At 48.1% G+C, this 13,581-nt stretch overlaps 1 protein-coding gene across 5 annotated transcripts in view; it reads right to left on the bottom strand.

Annotated features, from left to right (window-relative positions):
• atg7 (ATG7 autophagy related 7 homolog (S. cerevisiae)) overlaps nucleotides 1–13,581 on the bottom strand; it is a 111,315-nt gene that overhangs the window by 57,702 nt on the left and 40,032 nt on the right. For all 5 annotated transcript variants that reach the window (XR_003867022.1, XM_029692821.1, XM_029692819.1 and 2 more), the window contains exons 16-17: nucleotides 12,852–12,927; nucleotides 7,408–7,488 (exon numbers count right to left, since the gene is read on the bottom strand). Coding sequence is in view for 4 of the 5 variants with exons in the window: in XM_029692821.1 (XP_029548681.1) it covers nucleotides 7,408–7,488; nucleotides 12,852–12,927 (157 nt within the window). In the remaining variant the exon portion in view is untranslated. The remainder of the gene's footprint in view (nucleotides 1–7,407; nucleotides 7,489–12,851; nucleotides 12,928–13,581) is intronic.

Genomic DNA, 13,581 nt, shown 5'->3' with positions numbered 1-13,581 from the left:
CTTGAGCCCCACCCTCTTCAACATTTATATGTCAATGAATTGGCGAGGGCACTAGAACAATCTGCAGCACCCGGCCTCACCCTTCTGGACTCGGAAATACAATGATTAATGTCTGCAGATGATCTGGTGCTTGTGTCCCCAACCAAGGAGGGCTTTCAGCAGCACCTAGATCTGTCCCCAACCAAGGAGGGTCTACAGCAACACCTAGATCTGTCCCCAACCAAGGAGGGCCTACAGCAACACCTAGATCTGTCCCCAACCAAGGAGGGCTTTCAGCAGCACCTAGATCTGTCCCCAACCAAGGAGGGTCTACAGCAACACCTAGATCTGTCCCCAACCAAGGAGGGCCTACAGCAGCACCTAGATCTGTCCCCAAACAAGGAGGGTCTACAGCAACACCTAGATCTGTCCCCAAACAAGGAGGGCCTACAGCAACACCTAGATCTGTCCCCAACCAAGGAGGGCCTACAGCAACATCTAGATCTGTCCCCAACCAAGGAGGGTCTACAGCAGCACCTAGATCTGTCCCCAACCAAGGAGGGCCTACAGCAGCACCTAGATCTGTCCCCAACCAAGGAGGGCCTACAGCAACACCTAGATCTGTCCCCAACCAAGGAGGGTCTACAGAAGCACCTAGATCTGTCCCCAACCAAGGAGGGCCTACAGCAGCATCTAGATCTGTCCCCAACCAAGGAGGGCCTACAGCAGCACCTAGATCTGTCCCCAACCAAGGAGGGCCTACAGCAGCATCTAGATCCGTCCCCAACCAAGGAGGGCCTACAGCAGCATCTAGATCTGTCCCCAACCAAGGAGGGCCTACAGCAGCATCTAGATCCGTCCCCAACCAAGGAGGGCCTACAGCAGCATCTAGATCTGTCCCCAACCAAGGAGGGCCTACAGCAGCATCTAGATCCGTCCCCAACCAAGGAGGGCCTACAGCAGCATCTAGATCTTCTGCACAGATTCTGTCAGACCTGGGTCCTGACAGTACATCTCAGAAAGACAAAAATAATGGTGGTCTAACAAAGGTCCAGTAGCCAAGACAACAAAACACAAATTCTATCTAGACATTAGAGCACACAAAGAATTACACCTACTTTGGCCTAAACATAAAACACCACAGTTAACTTCGACAAGGCTGTGAACGATCTAAGAAACAAGGCAAGAAGGGCCTTCTACGCCATCAAAAGGAACATAAAACCCAACGTCCCAATTAGGATCTGGCTAAAAATACTTCAAACCGTTGTCGAACCCACTGCGCTCTATGGCTGTGAGGTCTGGGGTCCGCTCACCAACCAATTCACAAAATGGGACAAACATCCAATTGAGACGGCACGCAGAATTCTGAAAAATATATACTTAGTGTACAACTCAAAACCCCAAACAATACAGAGAATTAAGACTATACCGTACTTATCAAAATCCAGAAAAGAGCTGTTAAATTCTACAACCACCTAAAAGGAAGATGGCCACACATTCCACCACAAAGCCCTCACCTACAGAGAGATGAACCTAGAGAAGTCCCCCCTCAGCCATCTGGTTCTGGGGCTCTGTTCACCACAAAGCCCTCACCTACAGAGAGATGAACCTAGAGAAGAGTCCCCCTCAGCCATCTGGTTCTGGGGCTCTGTCCACCACACAGCCCTCACCTACAGAGAGATGAACCTAGAGAAGAGTCCCCCTCAGCCATCTGGTTCTGGGGCTCTGTCCACCACACAGACCCAACATAGCCCCAAGGCCAGCAACACAAGTAGAACCAACCAAATTATGAGAAAGCAAAGAGATAAAACATTTTCATACTACTGACTAAAACTAGAACACGGTTCATATTTGATAATATAAAACTTGAAATACCTATATTTTTTTTAAACTTTGAGTGCAATATTTACTGTTAATTTCTAAATGTTTTTTGTTGATGTTGTTAAATTAGTTTATATTATTTTTCCACTTGCTTTGGCAATATAAAATATATGTTTCCCAATAAAGCCCCTTTGAATTTAATTGAAAGAAGAGAGAGAGAGGAAGAGAAGAGAGAGGGTGTGAGAGAGACAGAGAGAGAGAGAGGGTGTGAGAGAGAGAGGAAGAGAAGAGAGAGGGTGTGAGAGAGAGAGAGGGTGTGAGAGAGAGAGAGAGAGAGAGAGAGAGAGAGAGAGAGAGAGAGGGTGTGAGAGAGAGAGAGGGTGTGAGAGAGAGAGAGAGAGAGAAGAGAGAGAGGGTGTGAGAGAGAGAGGAAGAGAAGAGAGAGAAGAGAGAGGGTGTGAGAGAGAGAGAGAGAGAGAGAGGGTGTGAGAGAGAGAGGAAGAGAAGAGAGAGAGAGAGAGAGAGAGAGAGAAGAGAGAGGGTGTGAGAGAGAGAGAGGGTGTGAGAGAGAGAGAGAGAGAGAAGAGAGAGAGGGTGTGAGAGAGAGAAGGGTGTGGGTTCTCTGTTTCACCCTCAGGCTTACTGTACCCCACGGCAGCCAATCAGAGCGCTCAACACTAGAGACCACAAAGCCTGATGGGAAAGAGATGGGTTGTGCTGGCTCTTAACCAATGACACACACACGTCGGCAGCCATGAAGTGCTTTGAAAGGCTGGTCATGATTCACATCAACACCATCATTCCGGAAACCCTAGACCCACTTCAATTTGTATACCGTCCCAACAGATCCACAGATGACGCAATCTCTATTGCACTCCACACTGCCCTTTCCCACCTGGACAAAAGGAACACCTATGTGAGAATGCTGTTCATTGACTACAGCTCAGCGTTCCAACACCATAGTGCCCTCAAAGCTCATCACTAAGCTAAGGATCCTGGGACTAAACACCTCCCACTGCAACTGGATCCTGGACTTCCTGACGGCTGCCCCCAGGTGGTGAGGGTAGGTAACAACACATCTCCAACACCCAGTCATTAAGTTTGCTGATGACACAACAGTGGTAGGCCTGATCACCAACAACGATGAGACAGCCTATAGGGAGGAGGTCAGAGAACTGGCAGTGTGGTGCCAGGACAACAACCTCTCCCTCAATGTGATCAAGTCTAAGGAGCTGATCGTGGACTACAGGAAAAGGAGGGCCGAACAGGCTCCCATTCTCATTGACGTGGCTGTAGTGGAGCAGGTTGAGAGCTTCAAGTAGACTGAAAAGATTTGGCATGGGTCCTCAGATCTTCAAAAGCTTCTACAGCTGAACCATCGAGAGCATTCTGACTGGTTGCATCACTGCCTGGTATGGCAACTGCTCGGCATCTGACCATAAGGCGCTACAGAGGGTAGTGCGTACATGACTGGGGCCAAGCTTCCTGACATCCAGGACCTCTATACCAGGTGTTGTCAGAGGAAGGCCCAAAAAATGGTCAAAGACTCCAGTCACCCCAAGTCATAGACTGTTCTCTCTGCTACCACACGGCAAGCTGTATCTGAGCACCAAGTCAAGGATTAAAAGGCTCCTTAACAGCTTCTACCGACAAGCCATCAGACTGCTGAACAGCTTCTACCCCCAAGCCATCAGACTGCTGAACAGCTTCTACCCCAAGCCATCAGACTGCTGAACAGCTTCTACCCCCAAGCCATCAGACTGCTGAACAGCTTCTACCCCCAAGCCATCAGACTGCTGAACAGCTTCTACCCCCAAGCCATCAGACTGCTGAACAGCTTCTACCCCCAAGCCATCAGACTGCTGAACAGCTTCTACCCCCAAGCCATCAGACTGCTGAACAGCTTCTACCCCCAAGCCATCAGACTGCTGAACAGCTTCTACCCCCAAGCCATCAGACTGCTGAACAGCTTCTACCCCCAAGCCATCAGACTGCTGAACAGCTTCTACCCCCAAGCCATCAGACTGCTGAACAGCTTCTACCCCCAAGCCATCAGACTGCTGAACAGCTTCTACCCCCAAGCCATCAGACTGCTGAACAGCTTCTACCCCCAAGCCATCAGACTGCTGAACAGCTTCTACCCCCAAGCCATCAGACTGCTGAACAGCCTTCTACCCCCAAGCCATCAGACTGCTGAACAGCTTCTACCCCCAAGCCATCAGACTGCTGAACAGCTTCTACCCCCAAGCCATCAGACTGCTGAACAGCTTCTACCCCCAAGCCATCAGACTGCTGAACAGCTTCTACCCCCAAGCCATTAGACTGCTGAAAAATTAATCAAATGGCCACCGGACTATTTACATTTACACTCCCAACCCCCATTGGTTTCTAACACTGCTGTTACTGTTTATTATCTATGTCTAGTCACTTTACCCCCACCTACATATTACCTCAATTAACCTGTACCCCCGCACACTGCCTCAGTACCGGTACCCCCTGTATAACTATTACCTCATTACTAACCGGTACCCCCTGTATATAGCCTCATTACTAACCTGTACCCCTGTATATAGCCTCATTACTAACCTGTACCCCTGTATATAGCCTCATTACTAACCTGTACCCCCTGTATATAGCCTCATTACTAACCTGTACCCCTGTATATAGCCTCATTACTAACCTGTACCCCTGTATATAGCCTCATTACTAACCTGTACCCCTGTATATAGCCTCATTACTAACCTGTACCCCCTATATACCTCATTACTAACCTGTACCCCCTGTATATAGCCTCATTACTAACCTGTACCCCCTGTATATAGCCTCATTACTAACTGTACCCCTGTATATAGCCTCATTACTAACCTGTACCCCCTGTATATAGCCTCATTACTAACCTGTACCCCCTGTATATAGCCTCATTACTAACCTGTACCCCTGTATATAGCCTCATTACTAACCTGTACCCATGTATATAGCCTCATTACTAACCTGTACCCCCTGTATATAGCCTCATTACTAACCTGTACCCCCTGTATATAGCCTCATTACTAACCTGTACCCCCTGTATATAGCCTCATTACTAACCTGTACCCCTGTATATAGCCTCATTACTAACCTGTACCCCTGTATATAGCCTCATTACTAACCTGTACCCCATGTATATAGCCTCATTACAAACCTGTACCCCCTGTATATAGCCTCATTACTAACCTGTATATAGCCTCATTACTAACCTGTATATAGCCTCATTACTAACCTGTATATAGCCTCATTACTAACCTGTATATAGTCTGTATAGCCTCATTACTAACCTGTATATAGTCTGTATAGCCTCATTACTAACCTGTATATAGTCTGTATAGCCTCATTACTAACCTGTATATAGTCTGTATAGCCTCATTACTAACCTGTATATAGTCTGTATAGCCTCATTACTAACCTGTATATAGTCTCATTACTAACCTGTATATAGCCTCATTACTAACCTGTATATAGTCTCATTAGTAACCTGTACCCCTGTATATAGCCTCATTACTAACCTGTACCCCCTGTATATAGCCTCATTACTAACCTGTACCCCCTGTATATAGCCTCATTACTAACCTGTACCCCCTGTATATAGCCTCTTACTAACCTGTACCCCTGTATATAGCCTCATTACTAACCTGTACCCCCTGTATATAGCCTCATTACTAACCTGTACCCCCTGTATATAGCCTCATTACTAACCTGTACCCCCTGTATATAGCCTCATTACTAACCTGTACCCCCTGTATATAGTCTCATTACTAACCTGTACCCCCTGTATATAGTCTCATTACTAACCTGTACCCCCTGTATATAGCCTCATTACTAACCTGTACCCCCTGTATATAGCCTCATTAATAACCTGTACCCCTGTATATAGCCTCATTACTAACCTGTACCCCTGTATATAGCCTCATTACTAACCTGTACTTCCTGTATATAGCCTCATTACTAACCTGTACCCCCTGTATATAGCCTCATTACTAACCTGTACCCCCTGTATATAGCCTCATTACTAACCTGTACCCCCTGTATATAGCCTCATTACTAACCTGTACCCCCTGTATATAGCCTCATTACTAACCTGTACCCCTGTATATAGCCTCATTACTAACCTGTACCCCTGTATATAGCCTCATTACTAACCTGTACCCCTGTATATAGCCTCATTACAAACCTGTACCCCCTGTATATAGCCTCATTACTAACCTGTACCCCCTGTATATAGCCTCATTACTAACCTGTATATAGCCTCATTACTAACCTGTATATAGCCTCATTACTAACCTGTATATAGCCTCATTACTAACCTGTATATAGTCTGTATAGCCTCATTACTAACCTGTATATAGTCTGTATAGCCTCATTACTAACCTGTATATAGTCTGTATAGCCTCATTACTAACCTGTATATAGTCTCATTACTAACCTGTATATAGCCTCATTACTAACCTGTATATAGTCTCATTACTAACCTGTATATAGCCTCATTACTAACCTGTATATAGTCTGTATAGCCTCATTAATAACCTGTATATGAGCCTCATTATTGTTATTTTATTACTTTCTATTTTTTAGTTTTAGTTTATTTAGTCAATATTTTCTAAACTCTATTTCTTGAACGGCATTGTGGGTTAAATATGGAAAAGTACGCATTTCACGTTAAAGTCTACACCTGCTGTATTCGGCACATGTGACAAACGCAATCTGACTTGAAAACAGCAAAACGTTGCAGCCAAGAGGACGGGCCTCTAAGGACGGGCCTCTAAGGGCGGGGCCCGTGGGCCTCTAAGGACGGGCCTCTAAACGGGCCTCTAAGGGCGGGCCTCTAAGGACGGGCCTCTAAGGACGGGCCTCTAAGGACGGGCCTCTAAGGACGGTCCTCTAAGGACGGTCCTCTAACATTTGGGGTTGGAAATCCGTGTCATTGGCTATGCCCACGATGCCAACCCTGACCAACACTGCTGAAACAAATCCTAGAACAAACACTGCAGACAGACAGACAAGAAACACTGCAGAGACAGACAGACAGACAAGAAACACTGCAGGCAGGCAGACAGACAAGAAACACTGCAGAAAGGCAGACAGACAGACAAGAAACACTGCAGGCAGACAGACAGACAGACAAGAAACACTGCAGGCAGACAGACAGACAGACAAGAAACACGGCCGGCCGGCAGGCAGACACAGACAGACAGACAAGAAACACGGCCGGCCGGCAGGCAGACACAGACAGACAGACAGACAGACAAGAAACACTGCAGACAGACAGACAGACAGACAGACAGACAGACAGACAGACAGACAGACAGACAGACAGACAGACAGACAGACAGACAGACCAGACAGAGAGGTTTATGGGATGTGAACACTTACAACACCCATAGGTCTCCAGGGTAATAACACTTCAGCCTGTGTGTGTTAACTACTACCAGATACCAGTGACATCAACAACACACTCCATTCTGATACACACCATATGGTTCTCTGTACAATCAACTGGGCCTTCACCACTATCGCAATGAGACGTGTGTGTGTGTGTGTGTGTGTGCGCGCGTCTATAAGAACAGTACTTACGATTTGTGAGCAGGCGGTGCATTTGTCGAACGCCAGACTGGCCGGTAGAACGTTGTCAAATCTGGACAGAAACCCTCTGATCTGAGAAAGATTAGAACGTTATCGGTTACTTTCCACAACTCTGTTAAAACAGATTTCCTGAACGTTAATACATACTGTCTATGAGGTTAACGGTGTGACAACACCGCCATCTGGTGGTTAAGTGGTATTACAACATTACTTTATTTTACATTTACATTTAAGTCATTTAGCAGACGCTCTTATTATTTTCTGCTCCAATCATCATGGAAGTGGAAGTGATGGAGAGAGAGAGAGAGAGAAGAGAGAGAGGGCTCAGAGAGAGAGAGAGAGAGAGAGAGAGAGAGAGAGAGAGAGAGAGAGAGAGAGACAGACAGAGGGCTCAGAGAGGGAGAGAGGAGAGAGAGAGAAAGAGAAGAGAGAGAGAGAGAAAGAGAAGAGAGAGAGACAGAGGGCTCAGAGAGGGAGAGAGAGAGAGAGAGAGAGAGAGAGAGAGAGACAGAGAGAGAGAGAGGGCTCAGAGAGGGCTCAGAAAGAGAGACAGAAAAATAAAAATACAGAGAGGTGGCAGAAAAGAAATAAGGGCCTCTGGAATCGAATGAATAAGTGATGAAAGGAGAGAGAGAAACAGATAGAGAGAAATAAACAGTGAGTGTGTGAGTGAGTTAATGAGTGAATGAGTGAGTGAGAATCAACGGCTGGCCAGACTGGGCCTGTTACTGACCCCTACTCTACAGCATCTAAACTGCTTTATCATCAGTATTGTCCATCATGAACCCTTAGTAATGTAGTAAGTATTGTCCATCATGAACCATTCTTAGTAATGTAGTAAGTATTGTCCATCATGAACCATTCTTAGTAATGTAGTAAGTATTGTCCATCATGAACCATTCTTAGTAATGTAGTAAGTATTGTCCATCATGAACCATTCTTAGTAATGTAGTAAGTATTGTCCATCAGGGTGACTTTAAAACAGTTACAGAGTTTAATGGTTCTGATAGGAGAAAACTGAGGATGGATCAACAACATTGTAGTTACTCCACAATACTAACCTAAAGGACAGAGTGAAAAGAAGGAAGCCTATACAGAATAAAAATACTTCAAAACATGCATCCTGTTTGCAAAAAGGCCCTAAAGTAATACTGCAAAAAATGTGACAAACAGGACAACACATCACAGAGTACAACTCTCCATATATTCAAGAATAGTGGTGGCTGCGTAATGTTATGGGTATGCTTGTCATCGTTAAGGACGTTTTTTTCCCTAGAGGAAACCTTGGTCTGCTTTCCACCAGACACTGGGAGATGAATTCACCTTTCAGCTGGACAATAACCTAAAACACAAGGCCAAATCTACACTGGAGTTGTTTACCAAGAAGACAGTGAATGTTCCTGAGTGGCCGAGTTACAGTTTTGACTTAAATCTGTTTGAAAATTTATGGCATGACCTGAAAATGGATGTCTAGCAATGATCAACAACCAATTTGACAGAACTTGAACATTTTTGAAAATAATAAAATTGGCAAATGTTGTACAATCCAGATGTGGAAAACTCTTAAGAGACTTACCCAGAAAGACTCACAGCTCTTAGAGACGTACCCAGAAAGACTCACAGCTCTTAGAGACGTACCCAGAAAGACTCACAGCTCTTAGAGACTTACCCAGAAAGACTCACAGCTCTTAGAGACTTACCCAGAAAGACTCACAGCTCTTAGAGACTTACCCAGAAAGACTCACAGCTCTTAGAGCCTTACCCAGAAAGACTCACAGCTCTTAGAGCCTTACCCAGAAAGACTCACAGCTCTTAGAGACGTACCCAGAAAGACTCACAGCTCTTAGAGACTTACCCAGAAAGACTCACAGCTCTTAGAGACTCACCCAGAAAGACTCACAGCTCTTAGAGACTTACCCAGAAAGACTCACAGCTCTTAGAGACTGACCCAGAAAGACTCACAGCTCTTAGAGACTTACCCAGAAAGACTCACAGCTCTTAGAGACTTACCCAGAAAAACTCACAGCTCTTAGAGACTTACCCAGAAAGACTCACAGCTCTTAGAGACTTACCCAGAAAGACTCACAGCTCTTAGAGACTTACCCAGAAAGACTCACAGCTCTTAGAGACTTACCCAGAAAGACTCACAGCTCTTAGAGACTTACCCAGAAAGACTCACAGCTCTTAGAGACTTACTCAGAAAGACTCACAGCTCTTAGAGACTTACCCAGAAAGACTCACAGATGTAATCGCTTCCAAAGAGCTTTTACAAAGTATTAACTAAGGGGTGTGAATACGTATGCAAATTAGATATTTTTGCCAACATTTAAATAAAAATGGTTTTCACTATGGGGTATTCAAGCTGTAACACAACAACATGTGGAATAAGTCAACGGGTATGAATACTTTGTGAAGGATCTGTATGTGCCATTTAGCACACAGCACAGCAGTACCACGGTGGTGTTGATCATTTGGTGTAAATTCATTTTGTGGACTGGAGCCAGGAGAGTGGCGGAGACATGTAGTTCTCTAGACAAACACAGGAGAGCACTGTGTCCTAACTATGAAAACGCTCTTCCTCTGCAGCTCACAACCATCACAGTCAACACACACACACACACACACACACACACACACACACACTTTGTTTTACTATCCTGGTGGGGACCAAATAATTGATTCCCATACTAAATCCTACGTTCCCTAAGCCTTAATCCTAAATCTAAACCTAGTCAGCATATGCCTATGAACCAGAGTTATACTGTCAGCACTGAGGCGGTGTGCCCTAGTAGGAAGTCCACTGTGTGCAGCTCACCCTGCACTAAACATCAATAACATGAGCATGTCTACTTCTGCTAAACTTCAGAAGACACCAGTCCGTCTGTCCTGCAGACAGAAGACACCAGTCCGTCTGTCCTGCAGACAGAAGACACCAGTCCGTCTGTCCTGCAGACAGAAGACACCAGTCCGTCTGTCCTGCAGACAGAAGACACCAGTCCGTCTGTCCTGCAGACAGAAGACACCAGTCCGTCTGTCCTGCAGACAAAAGACACCAGTCCGACTGTCCTGCAGACAGAAGACACCAGTCCTAAGTCCCTCATTTAAAGTGACAACTATGTGATGCAGCGATGCTACTTATGACAGGGAGTATAAGTAGGTATTTATTCAGTCCATGGCTCGGCATTAGGGAGAAAAATGAGTTCCTCCGTCGCAGAATGTCTAAGAGGAGCAGCAACATATCATCACAACCTAGATTCCTGTTAACAGAGCCAGACTAGGAGCCAGACTAGCAGCCAGACTAGCAGCCAGACTAGCAGCCAGACTAGCAGCCAGACTAGCAGCCAGACTTGCAGCCAGACTAGGAGCCAGACTAGCAGCCAGACTAGCAGCCAGACGAGCAGCCAGACGAGCAGCCAGACGAGCAGCCAGACGAGCAGCCAGACGAGCAGCCAGACGAGCAGCCAGACGAGCAGCCAGACGAGCAGCCAGACGAGGAGCCAGACGAGCAGCCAGACGAGCAGCCAGATGAGCAGCCAGATGAGCAGCCAGACTAGGAGCCAGACGAGCAGCCAGACGAGCAGCCAGACGAGCAGCCAGACGAGCAGCCAGACTAGGAGCCAGACTAGGAGCCAGACTAGGAGCCAGACTAGGAGCCAGACTAGGAGCCAGACTAGGAGCCAGACTAGCAGCCAGACTAGCAGCCAGACGAGCAGCCAGACGAGCAGCCAGACTAGTAGCCAGACGAGCAGCCAGATGAGCAGCCAGATGAGCAGCCAGATGAGCAGCCAGATGAGCAGCCAGACTAGAAGCCAGACTAGGAGCCAGACGAGCAGCCAGACGAGCAGCCAGACGAGGAGCCAGACTAGGAGCCAGATGAGCAGCCAGACGAGCAGCCAGACGAGCAGCCAGACGAGCAGCCAGACGAGCAGCCAGACGAGCAGCCAGACTAGCAGCCAGACTTGCAGCCAGACTTGCAGCCAGACTTGCAGCCAGACTTGCAGCCAGACGAGCAGCCAGACTAGGAGCCAGACTAGGAGCCAGACTTGCAGCCAGACTTGCAGCCAGACTAGGAGCCAGACTAGCAGCCAGACTAGCAGCCAGACTAGGAGCCAGACTAGGAGCCAGACTAGGAGCCAGACTAGGAGCCAGAAAGCATGGTGTCCTGTAGTAACCTACTTCTGGTCAGAGCCATATCCATGAGCTCACTATATAGGGAACAGGGTTAGGGTCCATATCCATGAGCTCACTATATAGGGAGCAGGGTTAGGGTCCATATCCATGAGCTCACTATATAGGGAACAGGGTTAGGGTCCATATCCATGAGCTCACTACATAGGGAACAGGGTTAGGGTCCATATCAATGAGCTCACTATATAGGGAACAGGGTTAGGGTCCATATCCACAAAGTGTCTCAGAGCAGCAGTGCTAAGTGGCCAGATCCTAGACCAGCAGTGCTATGCTGACACTTTGTGGATAAGGACCCAGATATGCCCAATGTGTACCTTCTCTTGCCCTCTCCTCTCCTGGATGTTGAGCAGTGCAGTATTCCATGTGCTAGCCTTGCTTCTCCCGTGCCCAGCTTCTCCCCTGCCTAGTTTCTCCCCTGCCTAGCTTCTCTCGTGCCTAGCTTCTCCCGAGCCTAGCTTCTCCCCTGCCCAGCTTCTCCCGCGCCTAGCTTCTCCCGCGCCCAGCTTCTCCCCTGCCTAGCTTCTCCCGCGCCCAGCTTCTCCCCTGCCTAGCTTCTCCCGCGCCTAGCTTTACCCGCGCCTAGCTTCTCCCGCGCCTAGCTTCGTATGTGCCTAGCTTCTCCCGCGCCTAGCTTCTCCCGCGCCTAGCTTCTCCCGCGCCTAGCTTCTCCCGCTAGGCGCGCCCAGCTTCTCCCGCGCCCAGCTTCGTATGTGCCCAGCTTCTCCCGCGCCCAGCTTCTCCCTGCGCAGCTTCTCCCGCGCCCAGCTTCTCCCGCGCCCAGCTTCTCCCGCGCCCAGCTTCTCCCGCGCCCAGCTTCTCCCGCGCCCAGCTTCTCCCGTGCCTAGCTTCTCCCTGCCTAGCTTCTCCCGCGCCCAGCTTCTCCCGCGCCCAGCTTCTGTAATTAGGCAAAATGGTAAAGAGGCACAGAATCCATTTTCTAAAGCTTTACATGAATCAGTAATTTCTTATAACACGCACACACAACAGGAAGACTTGAATCACCCTGGCACATTGCTACAACTTCCTCCAGAAGCAAATCTCATCCATGGAGGAGAGGAATGGGGAATTAGGGAAAGGAGAGAGGAAGGTGTGACTGAGTGAGTGAGTGACTGAGTGAGTGAGTGAGTGAGTGAGTGAGTGAGTGAGTGAGTGAGGAAGGAAGTTGACTGACCTGATGAGGGATGAGACCCAGGGAGGGAGGGAGGGAGGGAGGGAGGGAGGGAGGGAGGGAGGGGAAGTTGACTGACCTGATGAGGGACGAGACCCAGGGAGGTTGGAGGTTCATTCATCCTGTCATCACTACTGCTGGCCACCGCATAACCTCTGGAGGAGAGAGAGAGGGGAGAGGAGATAGAGAGGGGGAGGGAAAGATGGGTGGAGAGCGAGAGAGTGAGGGGTGGCGAGTGAGAGAAAGTGAGGGTGGAAAGATGGAGAGAGAGAGAGAGAGGGACATGGAGCGAGAGAGAGCGAGAGAAAGTGAGAGAATGGGGGAAGAGAGAGGGAGATGGAGAGAGGGAGATGGAGAGAGGGAGAGAGGGAGAGGGGGAGAGGGGGAGAGGGAGAGAGGGGGAGAGGGGGAGAGGGGGAGAGGGGGAGAGAGGAAGAGGGGGAGAGGGGGAGAGGGGGAGAGAGGGAGAGGGGGGAGAGGGGGAGAGGGGGAGAGAGGGAGAGAGGGAGAGAGGGAGAGAGGGAGAGAGGGAGAGGGGGAGAGGGGGAGAGAGGGAGAGAGAGACACACAGACAGGGTCAGTACAGACAGAACTAAATATAGAACCATGAGCTGTCTACTTGAGTCTCTGTCACCACAGCACAGGGCTCGCCAGCACACACACACACACACCAGATTCTAGACATCAGAATGACTAGATTGGATAACATACAAGAATGCTGAGAAGAGGCTACTGCAGATAATGATGTGTAAAATCTGTCTGTCTAAATTTAAAGCATCACATTTTTTTTCTTTAAGAGCCACTAAATC

The sequence above is a fragment of the Salmo trutta genome, chromosome 16, assembly GCF_901001165.1.
Source record: "Salmo trutta chromosome 16, fSalTru1.1, whole genome shotgun sequence".
NCBI classification, from domain to species: domain Eukaryota; kingdom Metazoa; phylum Chordata; class Actinopteri; order Salmoniformes; family Salmonidae; genus Salmo; species Salmo trutta.
This window is presented reverse-complemented; position numbering and strand designations above follow the sequence as displayed.